The sequence below is a fragment of the Diorhabda sublineata genome, chromosome 3 (assembly GCF_026230105.1).
Source record: "Diorhabda sublineata isolate icDioSubl1.1 chromosome 3, icDioSubl1.1, whole genome shotgun sequence".
In the NCBI taxonomy this organism is placed as follows: domain Eukaryota; kingdom Metazoa; phylum Arthropoda; class Insecta; order Coleoptera; family Chrysomelidae; genus Diorhabda; species Diorhabda sublineata.
In genome coordinates, this window is record NC_079476.1 from 7,127,734 (window position 1) to 7,155,212 (window position 27,479).

Consider the following 27,479-nt stretch of genomic DNA (forward strand, 5'->3'; position numbering starts at 1 on the left):
ATATATATATATATACAAGTGAGCGATACAGAGAGTGAGGATAATGAAGAAGTTGATAAAGTTGGTCCTAGCAACAACGTCTCTGATGTCTCTGAAGAATGGGTGGCTCAAAATGCAGGAAGACCACCATTTCCCTTTACTACACATCCGGGAAAAACATTCAATACTCCTTCAAAAAAAGTTCCTTTATTTGATCTAGAGAAGTTTTTAGATGACGACCTTATAAAATTACTAGCAGAACAAACGAATTTGTATGCTGCTCAATTTTTTGCCAATAATCCGGAGTTGAAACCACATTCGAGATTTCGAAAATGGAAGGATACAAATGAAGCTGAGATGAAGATAATTTTGGGGCTCCTAGTTTTACAAGAAATAATTGGAAAACCAACTTTAGAGTGTTATTTTTCTAGAAGAGGAATTATTGAAACACCCTTTTTTCATGAAGCTATGAGCGAAAACAGATTTGGATTATTATGTAAGTTTTTACATTTTGCAGACAATCTAAGTTTTCATCCTAATACGTCTAATAGAAAAACATACAAAATCGATTCAATTATAAATTATTTGACAGAAAAGTTCAAAACATTTTATATTTGTGAACGAGACAGATGTGTCGACGAGTCTTTTTTATTGTGGAAACGGAATTTATCCTGGAAGCAATACATAGCAACGAAACGAGCTAGATTTGGCATAAAGTTATTGGCATTTTGTGTGAAAGCCAATCTGGATACGTTCTAAATATCATTTTATATACAGGAAAGGACACAAACTACGGTTCAAATTACCCACAAGAAAAACAATCATCAAGAATTGTGTTGGAGTTAGTACATACTTACTGAATAAAGGGTATAGAATTTAACTGGATAATTTCTATACTTCTATTCATTTGGCTGAACTCTTGTGTCAAAACAACACCGACATTGTTGTGAAAATGAGAATAAATAGAATCGGTATCCCCAGTGAAATAAAAACAAACCGATTGAAAAAAAAATGAACATATTGCAAGATACAAAGGCAAACTTATGGTTTTTAAGTGGAAGGACAAAAAGGACGTATTGCTGCTCAGTTCAATTCATAATGACGAAAAGACAATGATTGAAAAGAGAGGAAGAAGTCAAGAAAAACCTAATGATGTCCTCGATTACAATAAGAATATGGGCGGCGTAGATTTGGGAGATGGAGTTATGATGGCTTACACAGCTGCTCGTAATAGAGTAAAAAAATTTTTCTAAGGTTGATTGATATGTGCTGCCTAAATGCATATATTTTGTACAAAAAGGATAAAGGTCATATAGACAGACTTCATTTTTTGTTAGAGTATATAGAGAAATTAGTTGATAACAATATCGTGAACACTCACCCATGACCATCAACAAGCAGCTCTACACCTAAACCATCATGCATAGTGGAAAGGCATTTTCCAGAGCAAATGAAAAGTGATACAGGAAAATCTAAATACCGGAAATGTCGAGTGTGTTACAAAAAAGGTGCTAGAAAATAATCTACTTACTGGTGTCCGAATTGTAGTGTAGCATTATGTATTATGTGTAATTCTATTTTATTTACTTGCTTTTAATTGTTTTGTGATTCCTTTTGTACTTCAAAATTATTAATAAACGATATACATTTCATAGTTTATCATTCATTTTATGAATAAATTAAAATATAGAAATATGAAATGACGGTCTCTGGGCGTGACGTGACATGTCTTAGCGAAATAATGCGCGCCCGGTACATGTTGCATAATTTGAACGAGAACTCCCCAGTTAACAGGTTTTAGTAATCTGCTATATGTATTGAATTGAAGATGTCTGGAACAATCTGTATGTACGCGTAGTCCAAATCAGATCAGTTTGTAATCCCATTGACTATATAAATGTACAAGATAAAACATTAAAATTAACAAAAATATGACTATTTTACAAGTAACTAGTGTGATTTTGGTACTTATGAATAGAAGGTTAACATAACAAAAAAACAACATAAACATAAAAAACAAATATTCTCTAATATAATATAAATAACTCAAAAACAAATTTAAGCACGAGATAATATTTTGTAAATTTATTTAAATCATGGAATTTTGTTAGGATCAGTCTGCCAAATTTGTTAAATAACTTTTTTTATTAACAGATACTAATATTTTATTGTGCGTATTGATATGACATGTAAAATCAGGAAATTTTCCCATTTTTCATATTTTTTTCTTCAATTTTCATGTGTGTATTAGGGTAATTGAGAAAATTGCAATAATCTTTTCACAGCACCCTAAATTGGAATTTAAAAAGTAGTAAAATAGCTTTTTCCATGAACAAGGCAAGTAAATTTTTTATGCACTAAAGGAAATCAGACAGAGTAAAAAGTTTATTCGGTTCAATAAAGATTTCACACATTAACCCTCAGTTTTTTCCAGAAGTTTACATTCTGTGCCAAAAGATACGACAGGAAGCACAAACTTTTGATAAACAGACACTCCTGAAGAAAATTAAAAAAAAATTATTGATCTCTCAATTTGGTCTGAAGAATCAGATTAAAATAAGAAAATATGAATTTACAAAAATAAAACAGAATTAAAAGATATGTAAAGAAACAATCCAAAATACACAATACATGAAGTCCAGTCGTTTCAGGCCAAATTAGGTCAGAAAAATCGATTTTTTTACATTTTTTGCAAATATCGCGTTTTCTATTTGTACTTATTATCAATATGTAAAGAATTCAATCCTCTACAACATTTATATTCAACATTTTTTTATATCTAGAATTGTTTTCGAGATAGAGGACGTAGAGCGCGCGGTTAGAGAATTATCTGATGTCAACCGGTAGTCTCGGTCAAAATCTCTGGCTATTTAGGTAATAATTTATTGCTAGACGTATAATTATCATTTCTTATCAAATTTTAGATTAAATTCAATTTTTTTGGTCACTTATCTATTTTTAATTAAGTGTCAATTTATTTAATAACACTTATTTGGTCATGTAACTGAGAAATTGTTGAGGAAAATACTCAAATTGTATTTTAATTCCAATCTAATTTATACTAATGACTTTCTATATAAATAAAGAAGAAAAGAAATAAATTTTTAGTTAATGCTTTTATCTAGCGTGTAATTTTATTATATTATATTATTATTGTTAAAATTAATAAAAATTTCGAGAACAATTTCTATTCAGTTCAATTCTCTTCTTCTTCATTATCGTCCTTTTGCTGCAAAATTTCAAGTTCCTCATTACCGTCTTCAACATTTGTCTCCAATTCATTCATAATTTCTGTACCGAAGGTGCTATCATCATTAATATTGATCTGATATGGTACAGCATGGAAAAAACCTTACATTTTACTATCAGCCGCAAGCTAAAGAGCACTGTAACCCCAAAAGTTGATAAAAAATTATAATTATATATTTAGCAATAAGTTATAACCTTAATATTACAAGTTTTTGATTGGGACTACCAGTTAACATCATGTAATTTATTGTCCTCGCGCTCTACGCCCTCTATCTCGAAAACAGTTCAATGTATAAACAAATGTTAAATATAAAAGTTATAGAGAATTGAATTTTCTACATATTGATAATAAATACAAATAGCGTAAAGCACATAGAAAACGAGATTTTTGCAAAAAATTTAAAACAAATCGATTTTACTGACCTTTCACTTCTGACTTTCAAATTTGCAACCGTCCAATTATTTGTGTATTTAGAGAATAGTTTTAGGATGTCAAAGTACAAGTTTTTACGTGATAATATACTGGGTATGTCGATTTTCCGAGGTCAACCCCCTATAATGACTGGACTATAAGGTTAAGTAGATAGAAAAAGTATAATCAAGATTTTTGTCATTATATCTGAGAAGATTAAATTTTTTATTTTTTATAGAACTTAGAACAAAGAAAAAATACTGAAACGCTCCTAACATTTCATTTTTTGAGATAAATATAAAATAAATGATCTCATTCTGATAAAAAAATTAATAAAACCTCTCTGGTGAACAAGTCAACAAATACACCACAACTAATTGAAAAAAAGCATTAAATAACTGAAATCTCTTAGATTCTTAACATGTTGAGATTTAATTTGATGTAGTTAAATTATTGTACACCAGAATTGTGACTAAATTAACAATATTTCTAAATATATGGCTGGACAACTCTCACAAAATTCTATGACTGACAAAACAAAATATTAGATAACAGAGAAAACGCGAATATATCGTGGGAATTATAACAAAGAAAAATAAAAACAAAATAAAAATAACAATCAATAGAACTTCCCACTTTTAATCAACATTTTCAACAAGCGTCTTTGAGAAATTGCATATTCAATAAACGGCCTCTTTGTATAATTTTATTGCTAATAATCTGTTTTTAAAACAGTTTAGAAATCGGTTTCCAAATGGGTATTCCATTATAAAAAATTATTTAAAAAATACGAGATGCACTAAAAAGTCAATCAATATGCAGTACCAGATTTCACCTCTCTAAATTTGAGTATGAAATTCTAGTTCAATAATTTTGGGACATATCAAGAATTTGTTTTTTTACTAATATCGTAAATGTATTTGGTGTAGAATAAACAAATTTACACAAACTTATTTGAAATTGACTAGAGTGGATTCGATAAAACTGAGTGAAGAAAATTGGGAATTTAAGATAAGTTTTAAAATATTTGAAAATATTGAGACCATTTGAAAAACGTTTTCTGGTCAAGGCCAATAAAGATACCAATAACTTGAGGCACGTAACTTCGAATTAAATCCTCTACCCATTAAAAGAGAATATTTATATAGATGCTACTTGTAATACTTATTTTATTCTGAGATTTTTTCGTTGATCTTTTCGGTATTGGCTGCGACTTCGGCCAATGTTGCTAAACCGATAAGATCGTTATTTAAATTAGTATCCGTTTTGTTGCCGAGATGAGTGATGCTTTGTTTGTTTTTCCGTTTTTTGGACCCAACTAGTTGCGTTTCCTTATTAGTTTTCTGCATTTTTCTACGAAGATCGCCCTGTTTGGAAAATAAAACTTATATTAGATACACATAATGACCTTTATATAATCTCTATTGGTACGTTTTTAAAAGTTAAATAACACTCTTCTAAATCAAATTACCTGTGCAAAATGAACACTTCATTAATTAAAATTGCCATTAATCCTCATATAGCTTTCAACCCCGAGGGTCACTTAACAAATCTATAATAAATTAAGGCATTGGTTAAAACACCTAATAAATATAAAAAAATTTTACTCTGAAAACGCTTTTGACACTGACTCAACTACTTATCACCTCTAGGAACAAAACCAATTAATGGCACAACCTACAGGGGCTGATACAGACAAAGACTCTTCTGAGAAACTATAACCAGAGTAGATCTGCTGAATGTATCAACCTAAGTAAGAACAATCTACAAATACTAACATTAGTTCTATAGGGACACTGACTCCTCAACAAACATTTGAAGACGCTAGACCTAGCAAATAATGCGGCGTGCAGATTTTGTTGCACAGAGGACGAAATCTCTATTCACATTCTTTCGAAGTGTGAAACACTAAGGACACTCCAGAACACTACATCTGGGTGAGTATGAAATAGAAAACGAAGATCTCTGGCAGTAGGAACGCTTGATAACAGAGTGTATGCAATACCAGATACATTACAACCAGTTCACCTCTATAAAGGAATTTTAAAAACTTCCGGTTATACAAAGATGAAGAACAGTTTAGTTAAAATAATATCAAACGAGAAGAGAACAATGCAAGAAAAATTTTTTAGACGAAGATGGCAACCTACAATTTGAAGATCAATTTTTAGAAGAAATAAACCAGAGCCGGTTCCAATTGCACATCAAAAAGAAACGGCTACATTGGAGAAAATGATTGAAAATATAATGGAGAATACACAAGAAACTAAACAACAAAATTTAAAACACATTGCAGAGATGTTTGTTTTGGAAAAATGCTAAAAAAGTATGAATGCAAATCAAAGGATTGGCATTTATAAAAACTATTAGGTATTCGATTTTGATGTGGCAGCAGATGAAAAGAAAATTGAAATCATTCATGAATAAGAGTTCGAATCCAGTTACGTATGAATTGTTTTTTAAATATATGGATGGTTCATTGTTGGATTATGCTATGAGAAAAGAAAAGCTCTTGTTAGAAATGAGAAGCACAATTTATATGGGGACTTTGATAGATTTGATTGTTGCAGAATTGCCTGAATTAGTACTGAATAAAATTGATACAGAAGCATTAAAAGACACAGTAGATTTGTTTCATGAAGTGAGTAGCTATAAACATATGGTAAATGTCGGAAATGTTTTGGCTAAATAAAATATGGGAATCAGAAAACAAATGAAAAGAATGATGAAAAATATCCATGTAAAATTTGTGGAACATCAAATAAAGGTATTCGTTGCCATCTTGAAGCTATATGTTGGTTCCGAACAAAAGATGATGACAAAGTTAAAAGAAATTCAGTTATAGAAACAGAAATAAATGATACTGAGCAAAAAAAAGAATAGTGACACCATTAATAGAGGTCAAACTGCTACTAAATGATAAATTAGATATATTTGAAATTTATGATTTACGTTCCAATGTTTCCCTAATAAATTCAAAACTTTTGAAATTGTAAGGAACAGGGAACAGTTTTAACAAAGCTGATTCGGTAACAATTAATGGTGTTCAAAAGTCGAGTGGTTTGACAAAGTTAAGAATATTTGATATTGCAAAATTAGTAGATATACCTATACGTAATGGATGAACAAAATTTCAAATATTATTTCCTAATTGGATTAGATTTAATAAAAACATTCAATTCAAAATTAAAATTTGGATATAACTCAAAAGTTGTTGCAAACAAGAAAAATTGTCGAACATAGAAAGAAACAAAGAAAAGAATGAAGATATTGATTATATAGAAGAATACAGAATGAATTTTAATGAGCACAGGAAAGAAGAAGATTTTAGAGTAAAAGTTAATCATCTAGATGAGGCTCAAAAGAAAAAGAAACCAATATATTTAATATGTCTAGCAATAAAAGAGGACTGAAATATTGGCAATATTAGTTGATGGGAAAATCATTCGGATCATAAACCATTAGAAAAAATGAATTTGAAATCTAGAACAGATGAAGAACTGGGAGATTAAACATATTATTAATCACAGTACGACTTCAAGATAAAATATGCTCTAGGAACACAAAATTTAGAAGCAGATTGTTTTAGCAGAAACCCAGTACTGAAATCGGATGAAAATACAGATGAGGTCGTGAATTTAATAAGACTATAAGATATAATATCAGGCCAAAATAAAAATGAACAAATACAGGGGAAAATGTACTTGAAGAAGAATAATAACAGAAGAATTAAGCTAGAAGTTTTTAAAATTAGCACATGAAAATTTATGTATGTAGCAAAGAACCAGACAAGAAACGTTGAAGAAATTTGTAAAAACTGAAATTTGTATAAAAATTAAATAAAGACGATTTCACAAATATGGTTTAATGTCACATTTAGGTCCAGCAACAAAACCATTTGAAATAATATCAATTGACTTAATTGGAGGTTTTGGAGGGTCAACATCTACAAAAAAAATTTACATTTTTTGGTAGATAATTTTACAAGATATGGTTTCTATTTGATCAATATCCAGGACTAAATTCGAAGGAATTTAAAGAATTTTAAATGATCCAGAAATACTTATGATATTTACAGCAGTAAATGCCCCATTTTTAAATGGTCTAAATTAAAGACGAAATCAAACTTTAGTAGATAAAATAAGATGTAAAACAAATGAAGAAAGACAGAATAAGGCTTGAATAACAATAGCTCAAGAATGTGTAGACAAATATAATGAAACCAATTACTCAGTAACCGGATTTGCACCAAGTTATTTACTGTATGGAAAAGATGTCAGGATTTTACCAAATGAATTAAAACAAGAAAATTCATATGGAAATAGTGGTTGGATTACAGACAGAATACTATAAAATCATATAATTACAACAAGAAACAATTTAATAAAAAAAGAAAATTATACAGATAAAATGGAGGAGATATGATGTTTGTGGAAAATAGAAACAAACTAGCTAGGAAGAAATTAGATGAATTAAGAATAGGACCATTCTAAATAGATGAAAAAATTTGCAGAGTTGATACTGGACATAGAAAAACATTGGCATTAAAAGAAGAATAAAAAAAAAACATAATCAAAGAAAAATTTCAGAAGAAAAACAGGAATAGAACGTGATGAGGAAATTTTATTCAAATTTGCCTTATTGGATGGTGGAGATATAAAGAAATTGTATTTCTTAAGTTGGAGACAGGATTTGCTTTATTTATCTACGGCAGAAGTAATGGAAGAAACAAACTTTAATTGTCGTTATTTTTTATTTTCAGAACACATGTTTATTTAAACAATTATCTCATAAATATGAAATAATTCATCAAATTTATCAAATTCAGTGGTGATTATGTATAATTACCGGTAATTTTATATAATCACTGATTTATCATTTTTCTTTATATATATATATATATATATATATATATATATATATATATATATATATATATATATATGCACAATTGAGATTTTGAGGTTATGTTTATTAGAACCAACGCTATCATTTTGTGCACCTTTAAATTTGGGGTGTACTTTCAACATTTATGAACGTCTAGAGCGCGTCATGTTGTAGTCATAAATAAAAAAAACTGTCCATAGGCCGAAGGACTATTAGTGTGATGTAATAAATTTTCAAGTGTGGAATGCGATACAATATAAAAAGTAATTCGTCTAATTGAAGTATAAAACTAACTACAAGTAGATGAAGAGGAGTGAAAACAGAAATTTACCTCGGATTTACTACGTGCTTTCCTTTTCTTACTATCGCGTTTCCTTTGTAAAAATTCGTCATAACTTAAACTTGGAAGATTTGATATCCTTAAATCTAAATTAAAATTAGGAGGTGAAGCTTTTCCTCCGCTTTCTGAAGTCTCGGATATGCTGCGTATTCTTTTGATCTCTGGTTCTACGTTATCTATACTATCAAAATCTATTTTTATGTTGGTACGTTCTGCAAGCCTTTTGATGGTGTTGCCTAAATTCGGAGGTTCGTTTTTTTCGATAATAACAAGTTCTGGTGGATCTGATTTCAGTGGTTGCTTTTGGTGGACGAGTTTGGTATCTCTTTTGTTGCCCAATAGTTTACCTTCGAGCATGAACATCTCGTAGCGTTTACCTTTGCACATTCTTTCTGGTTTTCTTTGGTCTTTTAGACCGTTCCTGTCCGGGGAGGTGCTCTGACGTTTCGGTAAAACAGATTCCATTGCCTATAAAAAAAATGAGAACAGTACTTATGATGCCAAGTACGAATTGAACTTCTTACCTGATGCAAGGAATCTTGGACCTGTTCTTCGTCATTCAAAATATTTCTGACACAAATATTACTCTCGTAATACTCGGTAAATCTCTTCTTGATCGGTTTGGGAGGAGTGCTTACTGAAATATTACTAACTGGACTGACAATCTTTTGTTCTAATTTATCTTCAATCTTCAGTACATTATTATTATTTTCTGTTTCTGTCTTTGGTATTGATGTGAAGTTGTTCATGAGCGATGTCAGACCACCAAGTTGAGATTCATCGGCCAATTTTCCAGGAGTAAATTCTGATAGAGTTGAGGTTATAGTATAAGGATTGGAAGGACTAGATATGGATGGATGCGGTTTGGGAACAGTCAAAGGACGAGTAGTTAGAGTGCGTAGTGGAGGAGCTGGTAACTTGTACCACCTAAAATCTGGATTGGCTGATAGGAAGGCGTCTTTGTACTGAAAATAATAACAGCATAAGAATATTTTAATAATCTTGAATGATAATTTGAATTACCTCTCTTGCTAAGTCATTATATGGCATTTTTTCAGTATTATTCAGTAGGGCCCACCATTCTCCTAAAATTTTTGTAACTCCTCTATTCTCTAGATTGGGGAATCTATCTCTAACTATAGGTCTGTGTTTTTTACAAAATATCAAAAAGGCATTGGGCGGTCTTCTTGCGTGATGCGAAGGAGATTCTTCTTTTTCATCTTTGGTATTTTGCTCGGTTTTTGGAACCACTTCTTTTATTTCTGGAGGTAACTCTTCCTTCTTCTCTTGGTTTATAACATTTACGCAAATATTTTTTTCCACGTCCACGTCCCAAGTCATCTTTATATTGTTGTCGAGATTATTAGTCGATTCTATTTTGGTTTTGCTCATTTTTATCTTATGCTTTGACCAAAGCTCTTTTAATGTTTTCTCCGGACCATTAGGACTTATTTGATTATTATTTTCGTTCACCTGAGGCTTATTATCGTTAAAGGTGGTTTTCGAAGGTGTTTCTGGTGATAACAGAAAATTACTATTGTGTTGTTTCGGAAAACTGTTTTGCGGATTTTGAAACAGAAAGTTCATGTTTGGTTATTGGAAGAAATAGAACATCAACTTTTAACGTAACCTGAAATCTGAAACAAAAACGAATTAATAAAAAAATATTTATATATGAGTCGTATGAGAAGTTTTGATAAATTGCAACATTGATGTGAATATGTCAAATCTGAAATTGTTTGACATTTTTAATGGGGAACATACTAGGACTCAGAACGTGTTGTCATTGCTATTTGAGTTGTTTATAAATACTTGAAACATTTATCTTGGTCAAAAAATGGAATTTAATGTCGAAAATTTTCGTGTGATTATTTTCTATGACTTTCGACGTGGATTAAACCAACAGCTGAGGACCGATAAACTCGCTTCGACTTTTGGTGATGAATCACCATCTCGAGCGACTGTGTTTCGCTGGTTTTCCGAATTCAATCGTGGTTGCACTTCGATGATATTGCAAGATCGTCAATCTGACATACCGTCAGATTAAGGCACGTATGTCGCCATTGTTCCATTAGAGCAACGTAGAAAGCTCAATTCTGAATGGTACAACATATAAACTATGAGCCAATATTTCTATATAACAAGAATTACGATTTGTAGATTTGGTAGATGCTTTGATTAATGCTTAGGACTTGTATATTTTCCTTCGTGTTTACGGTGGTGGGGCGGCGACCACGAGGAACTTCTACAACTGACCCGTCCTTTGAATTTTCTTTTATGTAGCTCATACACTATTTCTCTTGTAGCAATTGTAGGTTCCTGAAACGAGGCACATGTCACGGCTGTCATGTACTTTATACGAAGCTGTGCTGTCATCGCAATGAGAATCGGATGACCGACACGAGAATACTTAACTAACTTTGAGCTTTATATGTATTTGAAACGCAATAAATCAGTCACACATGATTATATGTGTATATTTTCGCGGATCAAATTCTAATTCAGTTTAGGGGATCGACTCGCAAATGACAATTTTGAAGGTTCGCATGCAATTGGTGCTAAACTGATTCGGAATTTGAGCTGCTAACAAATCTATTCACTGACTTTTGCCGCACCCTCCATATTTTTCCGCACTGGAAAGCGCTTATTTTTATTTCTAACCTGTCTCTTTTTCTGTAGTTGTAAAATTCAGGCAGTTTTCTATTCCCATGAATAATTTCTTATTTCTATCAGTTCTTCATTGATTTCATCTACTGCTGTCACTTTGTTATGTTTAAACCGTTCTATAGTTTCGTTTAGTTTTTCATATCGTGGATCTTCCTCTGTCTCTTCCTCCTCACGACTCATTTATTTTTCATTAACACGCTTTTATGTAAGTAATGGAATCGTTTTTCGCCAGATTTTGCACACTTCTTAAGGAGTGATAACAAAACAAAAATTTAGTATTTTCCCCTATCCTCCTTATTAATATCACCAAGAGTATCCACAACATACAGAGCTATACCATTAATTATGCTGTCGTTTATCTGTGTTCTCGGATGTTTGTTACTGAACAAACTTATGTAATAGAATTGAACTCCATACGAATAGAAGAACTTTATTGTTGAAAATTAACAAGTAGAATTCCATAAAACGGTGAAGTATTATTCTGATATTCTAACCATATCTGATTTAACAAATAAATTATAATCGAAAACACTCGTTTGTAGTTAATCGAGCGAAAACATAAATTATGGTTTTCAGTTGTCAACAGGTTTTCAAAATGGCTTTTCCTTTTATTCCATTTGTGCTACCTGAATAACGTTTTCTTTAATATAAACTCATTGAAGTTTATGTGTTATAATCACATCCAAAATATGAAATCCGTAATTAGAGAGAGAGGAAGAGAGAATGCTTTATTGTCAAAAAATTATTACAATTTGTAGACAAAAGCTTGTGAAAACTAAAAAACAAACATAAAAATAATTAAATAACGATACAAATAAAATAAAATTTCAATATACAGAAGAAAACCCCAATGAGTAATAAAATTATAGGTAATAGTAATAGGTAATAACTATAATAATTGGTATATAAATCGATAGCAAAATTAAGAGCCCTGAATTAAATATTACTATTAGAATAGAAGTTCAAAGTAGAAGGCACTTTCCAGTAAATATGCTCTCATATTATTGTGGAACGCCGGAAAAGATGATATCGACTTACTTTGAATTGGCAAGTGATTGTGCATATTTTTTCATTGTAAAATATTGAGCCCTTAACTAATTCTGTACGTGGAGTAGGTAGGTCAAGGTCATGCTTTGCGTTCCTGAGTGGATAGCCGTGCAACGATTTTTCTGAAATTGTAGAAGCGTGCTTACGAATTAGGCAAACGGATTCAAAGATTAATAAGAGTGAGAATTTGTAATTTTTTGATGAAATCCCCGCAATGGGCCCTGCTGTTTAGTTCGAGTAAATATCTAACAGCTCGCTTTTGTAGTTTAAAAGTTCGCTCAAATTTAGTCGCACAACGCGTACCGCAAAAGGGAAGGGCATATCGGAGATGCGACTCAATAAGAGCATAATAGACTGTTAAGGAAATGGATACGTTCAGTTCTTTCGAAACTGATCTCAGCGCAAAACAGGAGGAACTTAATTTTTTACATAAGATGGCAATATGTAACTCCCATTTCAAGGAATTGTCCACAATAGGCACTAAGAATTTTATAGATTCAACGACTTCAATGGTGTTATTCAATAAAAAAGGCTGCAATGTATTTTTATATGATAAAACTTTGGTTTTAGAAGCGTTGAGTCAGAGAAGACTTGAATACCATAATTTATGGGTAATTAGGTCACTAGATAAGGTCCTATGAAGTGCCGCGAGATCAAGGTTATTTCAATAGAAACTAGTGTCGTCTGCAACCCTTACAAGCTGATTTCAGTTGGTAAGGTATGACTTAAATCATGGGAGAAGTGTTCCACTGAAACCGTAGTATTAAAATATTATGATTAACACAATCGAAAGCCTTAGAAAAATCAAGAAAAGTTGTTGCAGTGGTGTGATGGCTGTTTAGACTAGAGTAGACATTATTAACTTAATTATTAACGGTAGATAGAAAAAACATCAATTGATCCCTTTTAAAGGGTTGCTGTACTACCCTTATTATTCAGTTTAGAAAAAATTGTACTTAGAGAAGAGTGGTTTTGTTAAGTATTATTGAACAATCATAAAATACTATCGAAAGTAGTAAATTTTCTATGAAAATGAGACCTAATATGATTAATGATTTAGGAGAGCTACGAATAATAAACGTAACGAATTTTCTCGACGAGATACAACTTAAAAACTAGTTCATGTGATAAAACTATAATCGTTACATTTTCTCTAATAACACGGTAATTGCCGTTATCAACTCGACGGGTTAAATCACTTTTAACTATTAAGATTGAGTATCAGAGGCGTAGGTGGAAATTTAAATTCATGAATGTATGACGTGGTAATTATTTAATTTTATAGCATCCCTGATATGACAAATACCGGTTACCATACACCACTTTTTATATTTTTCTATCGAAGTACCATATATCTAATTTAGAGCTGATTTCCTTCAATTGTCATTGATTGGCATATAAGTGACCGTAAAAGTAAAGATGCGGCTCGTAGATTTGAACGTCGAACAGAGTCAGTAGAAAAACAAAAAGTCAAATTTAAATATGTACTAAACATAACTAATATGAGCATTTAATATGAGCAATTGGTGAATAGTAGATTCACCACTACACACCTGATAAAAACAGGTAGTCATCTGAGTGATTTGGACCTAGCGAGAGCCTTCCAAAATAAACAAAAACTCTATAATCAGCTGGATAGATCATGGGGACTGTATTTTGGAACACACATGGACTATTGTTCATCAACTATGTAGAAAAGTGAAAAGCCATTGTTATTACTGTAGATTATTGGGATGATTGATATAGGAAATTATAAAGAAACGTGCCTAAACGCAGAAGAAAAAAAATTCTATACCAGAATTCGATTAAAATGATGGTCAAATTTAATGAAATTAACTTTTCCACGGGCGAATGATAAGTTTTTTTACACATGAAAATATTTAACGAGGGAAGAAATATCGTCAGGAACCAACTTTGAAAACAAAAAAAATAGTTTTATAAAAATAACACGTGATTGTTAAAATAGCGTTGGATTGATTGCAGCACTCGCGAATGAAACTATTTTGATATTTAAAACGAAATTTTGCAAAAAACCTGTTTGGATCGGCAAGTTACTTAACCGACAAAATATTGTAAGAAATTTCATGGCACAGCAAGAATTGGAATTATTACGAGAAGACAGTATAGCTAGAACAAAGGTAAAAAATTTATATGTTATCGACAAAGTATGAAACGCCGGCATTATATAGAATGCCTAATGGCGGACATATTTAGTTATGGAATGAAATATGAGCAATATTATATACTTTCTCTTTTATAGAATGACAAATGCTACTTAGTCTACGAGGATATATTGAAATTCTTAACCTACTATAGAACCAAACAAAATTTCAATGTCAAAATATTTTATTACTCAACATTTTCTCCTCTTAATTGGATACATTTATTACAGCGAACCTGTAACGTCTCTAGACCTTTAAAAAAAGTTTCTTCTTGTTCTGCAAACCAGACATCCACAGCTGTTATTACCTGCTCGTTGGAAGAAAATTTACGACCTTTTGAACTTTTTTTCAGTTGAGGAAAGAAATGATAGGCGGGCGGAGCCAAATCTGGTGAATATGGGGGGTGTTCTAGTAATTCAAACCCTAAATCACGAATTTTTTGCATGGCAACATGAGATTTGTGTGCGTTGTCCTGCAAAACCAAAACACCTTTGGATAGCTTTCTGTGTTTTTTCTCTTTAATTTTTCCCGTAGAGTGGTCAGTAATGTCGAATAGTAACGTTCAGTTATTGTTCTATCCTTATTCAAAAAATCAATCATGATTACTCCATGGCAATTCCAAAAAACTGAAGCAAGAACTTTTCCAGCAGATTTTGGACACGAAACTTCTTAGGTCTTGAAGAACCAGAGTGTCGCCGTTCCATCAATTATTGCTTTGTTTGTGGATCGTAGAAATGAGCCCAAGTCTCATCCATAGTAATAATTCGGTTTAAGAAGTCTACATCTTTGTCAAATCGAACACTGATCGAACGCCATGCTTCTACCCTCGCACGCTTATTGCTATGGTAACGCAATATTTTGTTTAGGCATGGAACTGGTCTAGGCTAACTAAATATCAATACATCCTCGTACATATGAAACAAAACGTCCTGATGAGGTTATTATGTATTTCTCAAAAATACGAATGTTATGCTCAAAAAATAATAAAACATTGAGAGTGTATTTAAAAAAATTATTCAAGAAACGTAAAGAAGAATGAAAGTTGTACAAAGTATAACAAAGACTTCATTATAAAGGGAAAAATGGTGGTAAGCTTGAAAGACATTTATATTTTGCTTATGTCAAGTTTTATTAACTTGAACTAATTTTAAAAAAACTCCTTATTTAGTAATAAATTTTGTGCTTGAGGTACACGTCAAAAGTAACGAGTGTTGACACGAATCGGGGATGTTGTTTTTACTTTGCCGGTTTCTCCTTTGACGGTCTCTAGAATGCCTATAAAATGTTTAACATATCAATTATTTCCTACGTTTCTTGTTAATTTAAGGTATAATATAGAGTGCAGAGGTAATCTATAGAGTGACGAATTTCAAACTTTATCGACAACATTAAATGTTACTATTCCGCCGTACATGGTAATTTTTATGAGCAGCGTAATTGAAAGCTTTCTGAGGTTTGCGATTTGAGTTGTGATTAATTCCTAATATCCCAAGTAGGAGCCCCCAGACTCAAAGGACGAGGTTTAGCTTGGGCCAACGCTGGGAAACCCGGCCTTGGCAAACCAATAATGGCCCAAGCCTGGTTGAAGTCTGGGTAACTTAGACCCAGCCGTTCAATAGTCATCAAAGCCTGGCTGAACTCTAAGTAACCTTACGTCGGCCATCCCATATTGATCCAAGCCTGGCTGAACTCTGGGTAACCCGACCTCGACCATCCTACAGTCAACCAGGCTTGGCTGAACTCTAAATAACTACATAAAGTTTTGTTCTAATATCTTATCCATAATAGATATCTTACCATTGAAAGTAATAATTTTTTATGAATAAAAATCTTTTATGCATAAAAGACAATAAAAAATAGAATAATAAAAAATAGTATCATTTCTTTATATGTTTAATTATTTAACTAATATTTTTATGTACATTAACTAGTAGTTAAAAACTATAATTTTATTAACAATATATTAAAAATCTATTTTAATAAGCAACCAGCTAGGCCCAGCGTTGCAGGCCATTCTTTAGTTTATCTAGGCAACCAGGTGTAGGCTTGCAAACCAAGCGAAGGACATTGTTATCATCCCAGAGTCCTACCAAGTCTGGGCCGATAACGGCTTTCAAGCTAAGGCTAGAGTTGAACATACTTTACTCAAGTATAGGCCCATCGTAGAATCCTATATGGGATATTGCTTTCTTCTGAGTTCTCCATAAGTCACCGTATGTATGTTTTCTAGTTTTTTATCCAATTTTTTATGTTTTGTGGCATTCTGTGAACATGATCTCTCCAATCTTGTTTACATTCTCTAACCCATCACACCACATCTTGGATTCCTAGTTATCATTCAATATCCTGACTTATCATCTTGCCTCTGAGGCTCATTCCCTTAATTATCCCCATTTTTCTTCTTATCATCCATTATTCGGTTCTTGTTTTCGTTGCTTACGTGAGAATAGGCATGTTTTCTCATATTTGATTTGTTTTTCCATTTGATTTCTCTCAATCATCCTTTGGCCCTCATGATTTTATCGCTTGAGTTCGTGTTTCCTCTATTAATTCCCTTTCATTTGATATTTGTTTAATTATTGTATACATTTAATCGGGTCTTTAGCTATGACTAATGTCTTTTTAGTTGAGATGCTCATATTATATTTATATTCATCTTAAATGGTAGTCGCTGTAGATCATCTTCATTATCTGCTACTACTAGTCAATCATCTGCATATAACATTTTTAATGATGAATCTCCCATTCTGAAACTTGCCTTGACCTTATTGACGCTTTGTTTGATTCTCTCTAAGGTAATATTAAATAATGTAGGACTCTTTAGACAGTCCCGTTCTAGTTTTGTTTCTTCTTATATTTCCGGTGTACAATTCTTTAATCAAATGTTTATATTTTTTACCTATATCGTTCTTCTCTATAATCTTCAATATGTCCCTCAATCGTACTTCGTCAAAGGATTTTGTGAGGACCAAATAAGATGATCATGGGCTTGTTGAGCTCTATTGTTTTTTTTCTCTAATTGGTATATGAATGTTGGCCCCTCCATGTTCAGTTTGAACTATAGTTATAAATTAATGTTCGAAACTTTAGTAATAAAAACAAGAGGGTTTAGTAGGTTTAGTTTTAATTTTGGAATATCCACATAAAAAGGAGTGCGGAATTTGGAAACTCTGATAAAAATCTCGTTCTAGGTTAGCATAGCAGCTGATAGATGATCTACCTAGTCCAGGTCATACGAGGATTGATACTTAAGTTTTTAGTTATAGCAACACTGATATGAATATTACACATCTGACATTGTTTTTATGAATTTCGACATTTTTAATGGTGAATAAATAAGATACTTGAAACATTAATCTTGGTCAAAAATCGAAATGCATCGCAAACATTTACGTGCAATGATTTTCTATGACTTTCGACGTGGATTAAACCAACAGCAGTGTGCCGATCAACTCGCTTCGAGATCAGATTTTACATAAAAAAATAATGTTGTGGAGAGACTTTTACGACGATGAGACTCAATGAAATTTTATGAGATTGGGAAAAAGCTTTAAGACGAATTTTAATGAAGAAATCACGAATGTCAACTTGATACTTGTTATAATGAAAGACAACGACGTAATTTCCTATATTTTGAATTCAAAGCTATATAAAGTTTAGGAGTTAAAGAAGGAACTCAGTTAAGGTACGGTTCTTGGACCTGGACTTTTGATCATACTTTGCGATGCATTTCTGCGTCTTGGTCTACGAATTGAGATCTATATGTTCGCGTAAAAGTTGACGAGCATTGTCGCGACCAAACACAATATGTATCTAAACGAACATGGTATTCTATTGGCCACTAATACGGAAATACTGCTACTCATTGCATCAAAGATGGTTGTTGTATCCTCTTGTTGTAGCGTCGAGCGTCCCTGAATTATCTTGGAGAAGAAGCATTCAAAGTTCTACGAACGCGACTTACATCGATACGACGTGGAGGTGCGCTGTGTCTATCCAAGAGTATCTGAAGCTGCCTTGATGGTTGCGATTCCACTACTAGAAATCATACCTCAGATGCTCGATAGGTTGATGATGGATCTCTGACGAACATCGGGATCCGATGAAACGATACTAGTAGCTCTGGCAACAGCGCTAAGAATCTACTGAAACCACATGTTGAATTTATAGACTTTTGGGTGGATTTATTACTGTACAATGTCTATTTGCATCCTATGGGGATCCAAAACGTTCCTAAATAAGTGTATTGTTCGGGCGATGTTAGCTCCGCCAAGCACACCTTACCCGACTGTCAACGTTGATCTAAAAGACCTCTGCGCTTACAAAATAACAAGTGCCTCGAGGGATAAAAAAGGCGTTTCCTGATTGTTAACAGTAAACGAAAACTGGACAGTATTCACGAGTTATACATGAAGTTTATACTGGTAAACATGAAAGGGTAGAGTATTCGGAGAGATAAGCGAGGAAGAAGAGTAGTGAGTACGAATGCTACACTAACGACTAACGTCAATTGTTCGATGTCTTCTGAAATACTTTCATTCTTTCCAAAAAAAAAAAAATAGAAGGGGAATAATTATATCAGAATATTATAGGAAATTCTTATCCCTTCGCCAGTGGCGCCCCCATTCGATTGTTTTTACGTATCAATAAAGTAGCTGACCAATGTCTTTTTTATTTTTCTGGCCATTTTTCCAATACTGTGAAAAAATACGGTGAACACGATTATCGTAATTCAGTTGAAAATATATATGAGGTCAATTTTTAAATTTCAAAAAATACGTTAATTTTGCAGCGCAATTTATTTAAACCTCAAAATATCTATTTGAAAGTTTACATTGAAATCAATATTTAAATTTCACTTTAAGATAATGCTTTTATACTGCTACAAGTTTATTTGTTGTTCAATATCGTAAAATACAAGTGTAAATTAATTATAAGGTTAAAAGTACTCTTTTCTATTTGTTGATATTTTTAGATAAAGCCTGCTTAATCCAAATACAACATTTAAGATAAAAATATATAATTGAATTTAATGAACTGTGGTACAATGATATCTGAGATAACTGCCCTTTCCAATACATAATACTGTAGATTTTCTTGTATTTTGTTCATATAAAATAAATTCGTGATAATATTGCATAAGTTTAGCTAAACTGTCTTTAAAACTACAATACAAATATTTAGGAACGACGAATGAAACATCGACTATTACTGAAGGCAAGTATTTTTCGTCCACAGACCCTTTTCATCTACTGTGGTAGAGACGCGCAGAGGTTAGAAAGTTGTGATTCTCTGGATATGGCATCAAAGTAGTTTCCTTATTTAAAAATTTGGAGTTTTTATCGTATTCTTTGTATGTTTGGTCCTTTGGTTACACTCAGTTAAACGATGCAAATTTCAGTTACATCTCATAGCATTAAGGGTGGTGATTTTATGCAATATTTTGGGTGCTTCAGATTCCAAAAAAAATCATCTTCGTTATCTTCACAGTCATTTTTTTCAGGTAATTTATATTCAACAAGCAAAAATTGTATTTCAGTGTTGAAAACCTTGGATCAGAACTGACCAGAAGGTTATTTAGGATATACTTATTTATATCTCAATTTTTCTGGTTGTGAACTCATTATAATGAGGGAATTATTCATTCAGATACTTTTGAGTCCTTCCAAAAGTTTTCCGACTGGAAGTAAGAAAATGTTATCCTGATGGAAAATAACTTTCTTTTTCTTTCAATGCAGTCAGTGTTTTTGCAATTTCTGCCTTTACCTTATGAATCAATAATGTTTTGCTATTATTGATTCGACTTTTTGAAAGTAGTCGATGAACACAATTTCATGATTATCCCAAAAAATGATCACCGTGAGCAGATTCGTCCTTTGCAACGCTCTGTTTTAAGCGTTTTTTTTTTCAGGAGTGTGGTGGTGTGTTCAGGTTTTATCTACAGTTACGAAAAATCCGACTCACTTTGCTTAAACCGCGTCAATGAGGCCAGGGAAATATTAATTCTAATGAGCTTTTGATCCAATGTGAGCTAACCTAATCCGACGTTCATCCAGTAACATTTAGTGAACTTTTGCGATGCTATAGCTGGTTGTCGCAATTTTGGCTGTCCCGTCGTTAGCCAAACTGATCCGGCTTCGTTTGAATTCAGCTACCAAAAATTTTACGGTCGCAAATGATAGTCCAGAGTCTCCATATACAATGTATAACTCCTTTTACATTTTCGTAGGCGTATTGCCTTCCAAAAACCAATACACTGCCGAGTATAATTTTTTTTTTGGTTTTTTCTTCGTACGTACCCTAGCTTCCTCATTGCTTCAATAAACAAAAAGTTTTTGATGTTTTGATAAGCTTTTGACACAAAAAGAGCCTTCACCTAAATTCCTAAAAACCTTTATCGTTATATTTTCTGTTTCTGTCTGAGGTTTGATCACGCGAGGACCTGGTTCAGGACGAGTCAGGACTATAACAGCTAGAGAAGACAGTTTACTCGTTTCTAGTGCTTTGTGAACCGACTTGCGAGTCGACACAAACTTTATGCATGATAATGCAAAGTCTCATACTGCTCTGATAGTTGCTGGGTATCTTGTCGAGATTCAAATCACGCAATTTGTGTGACCTGCTCGCAATCCAGACTTAAATACAATTGAACACTCTTGTGATGAGGTGGGGATACGTTTACGGAGACATGTGCCAGTCATCTGAAATTCTAGAGAGCTTTGCAACATACTGGTGCAGGAATGGGACAGTTTTCAGCAGAATGTGATTCAAAATCTGCTCCAAAGCATGCTTTGTCGTGTGTAAGCTGTTATCACTGCCAGAGGAGGGAATACTCGCTACGCTACTGAAGGGCTCGAAATTTCTTTTGTTTCAACGAAAATCATAGCAAACTAAATTTGTTCATTTTCATTACTTTCAATAAACTTTCAACAGAAACTTTTTTTTTCAAGCCAACAATCAGCAAAAAAATTATATCGATACTTAATTTGTTCCATTTCAACAATGGAACAACGAGCCATTCATTCGAGCGTTTGATCAAAACTAAGAGTCCAAAATGGTTGATATTTTAGTGAGAGTCTTTTGTTTTTTGTTATATCATTTATATTGTGACAGGACACAGCCGCACGCCATCTAACGGTGCCGATTATAGCTTAATATAATGGAAACTATAAAATAAATGGTGGGTGGCTCCATCTATTCTGTAACCATAAAACTACGTTATAGATGTGTTTTCACCACTTCAAACTCATATCTAGCAATTTTGACTTTGTCTATTCTTTCTTCTCTCTTTTTCCTACATTCCGTATACTTTGTCTTCTCGGGGTTTATTTTTAGACCCATTTTTTCGTATTCTTTTATTCTTCAAATATTTTTTTTAATTACATTTTTATATTTTTTGCTACTATACTCGTAGCTATATCGTCTTATTGTCTTCTTTATTTTGATATTATTGAGTTATAGATTTCTATATTGTTATGATAAGAAAGTAAGACAAAAAATTGGGATTCAATCTAGAGAAAAATTAGATAAAACAAATAAAATTAGATATTGATTTTATAATATGGGCTGAAACTGATAAGATTAATTTTTTAAAACCTCACGTGGTAACAAATATATATTCATAAGAAAACTTTAACTTTATGGGAGATTTTCTGAAAATTTTTTCATCGGTGTCTTGGACGTACATCATAACCGCTTACAGTTTGGACCGTTTTCGCAGGAATTTTGAAAACTATTTTAACTATGTTAAATTTTTTGAATATTTCATATTTTTTCACCATTATATAGGATCTACTCATATCTTTAAGCCAAATTAAAAATCCCTATCAGATATGAGTATTCTTCAACACTTATTGCTATCTAAGAAGCTCCATTATTTAGACAAATATGAATATTTAAATATAAAAAATACTGATAAACAATGAAGGAATATTATTTATTCACTATTAAATATGAGGTGCTTGAATATTTATATTAAATTAATCATAGAAATCCTTTTAAAGTTACATTCTTTATTATGTATGTTTCAAGTTTCACAGCTACTAGATACAGAGTTCCAATAATAATTTTCCAATAACCTAATGCACAATTATCTGGGCACTTTTTAGTTTTCCCTCCTTGTTTTGCAATAAAAACTATTTAAATATAATTTATACCTAATCTTCTAGTTTTTGCTTAATCTCAGAAACTTTTAAAACTGCCATTGGCTTTGACAAGAGAATTTTCCAACCCAATAAAATATTTTTTTAATGGTTTCAAACAATTAGAAGCGTTATTTCTTACTGTTGTCACAATGCTTTTATTCTTGCTCTTATATTTGCTTTGAATTCTGGATATGGGAAACACAGTCTTAACGATAAGTACTAGCGACTTCCAAAACACGTTGGTTACTTAGTTAACCCAATGTCCATGGAAGTACACAGTTAATGAATTAATAATAGTAGAATGTGATAAATTCTAAACATTGGTTTACATTATTCAAGGTTCTTTCCATTGCATCATAACTTGCCTAAGCAGAAAGAATAAGTTACCCTTCAAAATGGGTTTCGAGACACACTGTATGTACATTCTAAAATGGGACGGATAAAACTTTTATAGGGCCTGAATCCTTGAGTGGAATTGGCTACAGGACAATGGAGAAAACACTAGAAAAGAATATAGATGGGAAAAAAATCAGTTACTGTTCGGGGAACCTATAGCCAAAGATCTATTAATTTTATCAACCTAAGTGAAATAATCTATCAATATTGATAGGAGTCTTGTGGGGAATTGCTGTCTACACACCTAAATAATTTAGTTAGGATGTAAAGTGCAGATTGCGCTAAGTAGAGGACAACAGAAGCTCCAAAATATTACATCTCGAGACATATGAATTAAAAAATGAACATCTTTGGCAGCCTCAGCGATCCTACATACTGAACTTTCTGAAAGGGGAAGGGTTAATAGATCAGCTATAAGCACTGAGCATCTCCAGTGCCACATCTAGAAAAAGGGACACAGTAGACACTTTGAGTTGCAGTGTATATGACATCCTATATTTCACATACATATACATACAGTATAACTATCACGCACTAGAACTATTTTCTCTTCTATATAGCTACCAACTCACCAAAAGTAGGGCTGTAATTTAAGATATACAAAATAGTGTACTCTTATGAATTAATTCTCCTTCTGCTACCTATCCACTATTATGGATGTTGGCGATTACATTTTCGTAGGCTTTTCTGCCCACAGCTGTGTGATCCAGATCTCTAATATTTCTCAGGCCTGTCCACTCTGTTAGGTTTCTCAGACAAGATATTTGCTTTCTCCCAACTCCCCGTTTACCATCTATTCTACTCTCAACTATGAGTTGACTGAGTGTGTGACCCAAATAGGCTGTTTTTCTTCTTTTTATATTCAGGAGAATTTATCTGTCTTTTCCCATTCTTCTTAGAATCTCTTCATTTGTCACTTTGTCAGTCCACAAATATGAATCAAGAAGGTTAAGTTTACCAGAAAAGACAAAAAGTTAGTTTTCCAAGAATGCTTCAATCAATCAGCTGGACTGATTTGGTTGCCCATTCAATCAAAATTAAGTAGATTTCTTCCTAGAGTTGCAGCATGCAGTCAATAGAAATAACATTAAAGTTGTAATTGTGATATCTTGCAGAAATAGTATCAGCTGAGTTTCATCTGAGTATGCTTGCCTCATAACAAGCAGCCTTAACCACTTTATCCAATAGCTTTTGTTACTTATTGTTATTTTTATATAAGTTACTTTTTGATGTGTAAGGTACTTTTTGATAACCAAGGACATTTTTTTAAATTAGGGAACAGCTTGAATAGTTTAAAGTAACTAAGTTTATTATATTGATATCTGTGTTATGAATGTGTAAACCATCAAACTATCACTTAAGGATTCATATATCAATGTGAAGACAATTTGTACAACTGCATTCCAAAACAAACTACAGAAGTACACCAACAGCATATACAAGAAAGTATAGAAGAAATTACTGTAGAAGCAGAAGATAAGACAAATATTTACTGTAATTTTTGCAATTGATACGACATTATGGAGAAGTACTGAAAAAAGAAAAAAAATTATTAAGTACTATATATACCCCATTGGATGTTCATGTATATGTGTATATATGTATATATATAAAAATGGAAGTGATAGTACACAACATTTCAAAACACATATTTAATATTCACAAAGGTGGCAATTTAATATTGTACGTCTATGGAAGTTCCTGCTTCTCCAAGGTTTATCAGCAAACTTTTATTATCATCATTTTAGATGAGTTTTGGCTATTAAAAAATTAAAATCTTTTTATGTTAGACTTTGATTAAAAGCTGTATGATAATCATACCTATTTGAAATTATTGAAACTGAAAGTGACAAAAACATTCAAGCATTGTGAAATAATAATAACATGTTTTTGTGGCCAATAAAGTCACTGATTTCACCACAGATAAATGAAATATGATAAACTGAGGAAAATACTTAAAATACAAAATTTGGAACAGAAGTATACTTTTACTTACATTTAACATCATCATATGCACTTTTATATTTAACAATTAGGTAATAAAAAAAAGATTAAGTAATGATCATAACATAAACACAAACCTGTGTCATATTCATGATTGTTATTTTTAGACATAACAGAAGTATGTATTTTATTAAAATAGTTTTCTGAATCACGCCCAACTCAAGTAAAGTACTTATAAAAAATATTGAAGCTCTTGGATCCATGTAAAAATTCAAGGTGACTGGATTGTTAAATTACTAATAAACAATTATTGACAATCGCACAATTACAATGATAAATAATTGGTGCTTTGTTTTTATCGGACATACCTACTTATTTATAAGAACAGAAATGTAAACAGAGTTGAGAAAACAATCTGTAGATATAGATAATTCACAAAAAATTTAAACTGAAATTTATAATGGCGGCCGCAATAAAAACCTTGTTTAATACATAATATAAATAATTGATCAGTTTCAATGTCAAGCAGTAAAGAAAAGCACAAATATTTCACAGATTGGGAAATAAACCCAATGTCCTACTTGGTATTAACTTTCTCAAGAAAATTCCAGCCAGATGTTTAATATTGACAAAATCACTTGCATTCATAAATAAAATCGTCTAATTAGTATGCCTTACTAAGATATTAGTACTTAGTTAAATGAGTATAATTGAAAATGAATTATTTTAAAACACAAATTCGTTCAAGGACGAAGCTACTATTGGTTAAAATGCAAATAGTTACTGAAAAAGGCAACTAGTTCAATTGCCATTACTTAAATCGACGCATCAAATGGCTATACTTCACATTTATGAAATAATCTAGCTGTATCCATTTAATTATGTACAGAAAAATATAAAATTTACCTTAAATAAATGATACTCCATGAAAAACCAATCACATGACGTCACTTTTAAAATAACACTAAACTAACTGGTAACTAGAAATAATAAATAGTTAAAAGTGAACTTTTAAAAACTATTAATCTAAAATAAACTCCCAATATTTATGTTTCTGTCATACTAAAATTTTAAGTCCCATTGATGAAGTGCATAAAATATAATCAAAGATGTCTAAATGTTTGCCTGTCAGCTGTTCCCCACCAATCCCTACTCCTAATTATAGAGATAAACAGGATTGGCTGATTTAGTTCCTAAATTGTTCTATTTCTTTCTTTTTGAGAGGATGCAGCCTTGCCCTTGTGACACACAAATTCATATAGGTGAAAAAATTTTGTTAAAAATTATATAATTTTAAAATTGTTACATAAAATAACTTGAAAATAGTTTATTATGTTAGTAAACATTGAATATGTAAACAAGTATTGTTACTTGCCTTCTTTGCAGTGGGCGTAACTAATGTTAGAGATGCGCTAAGTTTTACTCTCGTAACAGTTCTAGTTCGTCAAGTTTGGCAAAGAATGTGATTTTCCATTAATTTTACAAATTTGGAATAACCCCAGTAAAATAAAATGTTTATGATAATATACAATAGGTATAATCATGGTATTTAAAAGAAACTAAAAATTTAAATTTGTTAAAGATTTTTCAGTGTATTGATGATATAATATATCAATAAATCTTCCAAGGCTTTCCTCCCATTTAAACTATAATTTCGCTGTTTTGTGTATCATATTAATTATTAATAATGAAAATATATGATACACACATGCAGCACAAATATAAGCCGGTACCACCCGATGCGTCAACGCTTCCAAAAACCACTGAAATCTCCACAAGTACCAGGGTTTCCCTTTGAAATAATTTGATTTTGTATATAATAAATGATCAAATATTTTCAAATAAATAAAACATTGAAAATAATAGAATACCATTAAACAAATATTGAATTTCAAACAATAATTTCTTTCAGCAATATCATTTTTTTGAAATTCTTTATTCATAATTATCGAAATATTCAGGTAACAAATCATTTTCTTCAAATCTGATTTTTTAAATTTGGTAATTATACACTTTCACGGTCACCTGGTTTTTTGGCTCTAGAAAATCGAAAAATGGATGGATTTTAATGATCTTGGTGTCAAAATGTTCCATTTTACGGCGGATTTATAAAAAAAATTAGTAGAAATAGCTGGAATGAAAATTTCTCATAGTTTTACTGTTTTAAATCGTAAAAAAAACGGTTTTGCAAAATAATCCTTTACAAAAAATTATGGTAATTATAGAATTTCGCGGTCACCTGGTTTTTTTGG

At 31.7% G+C, this 27,479-nt stretch overlaps 1 protein-coding gene across 1 annotated transcript; it reads right to left on the minus strand.

Moving 5' to 3' along the window:
- LOC130441467 (uncharacterized) lies at nt 1–26,586 on the minus strand. The gene is made up of 5 exons (XM_056775168.1): nt 26,134–26,586; nt 9,891–10,504; nt 9,392–9,832; nt 8,859–9,335; nt 1–5,007 (listed from the first exon to the last, which is right to left on the minus strand). Exons 2-5 carry the CDS (start codon nt 10,452–10,454, stop codon nt 4,810–4,812), a joined length of 1,680 nt encoding a protein of 559 aa, XP_056631146.1. The 5' UTR covers nt 10,455–10,504; nt 26,134–26,586; the 3' UTR covers nt 1–4,809.
- Nucleotides 26,587–27,479: the final 893 nt, after the last annotated feature.

Coding starts and splice junctions, on each gene's coding strand:
- LOC130441467 (XM_056775168.1), bottom strand. CDS start 10,454: ATGAACTTTCTGTTTCAAAATCCGCAAAACAGTTTTCCGAAACAACAC. Junction 9,833..9,890: donor ATAATGACTTAGCAAGAGAG/GTAATTCAAATT, acceptor TATTATTTTCAG/TACAAAGACGCCTTCCTATC. Junction 9,336..9,391: donor TCCAAGATTCCTTGCATCAG/GTAAGAAGTTCA, acceptor TTTTTTTTATAG/GCAATGGAATCTGTTTTACC.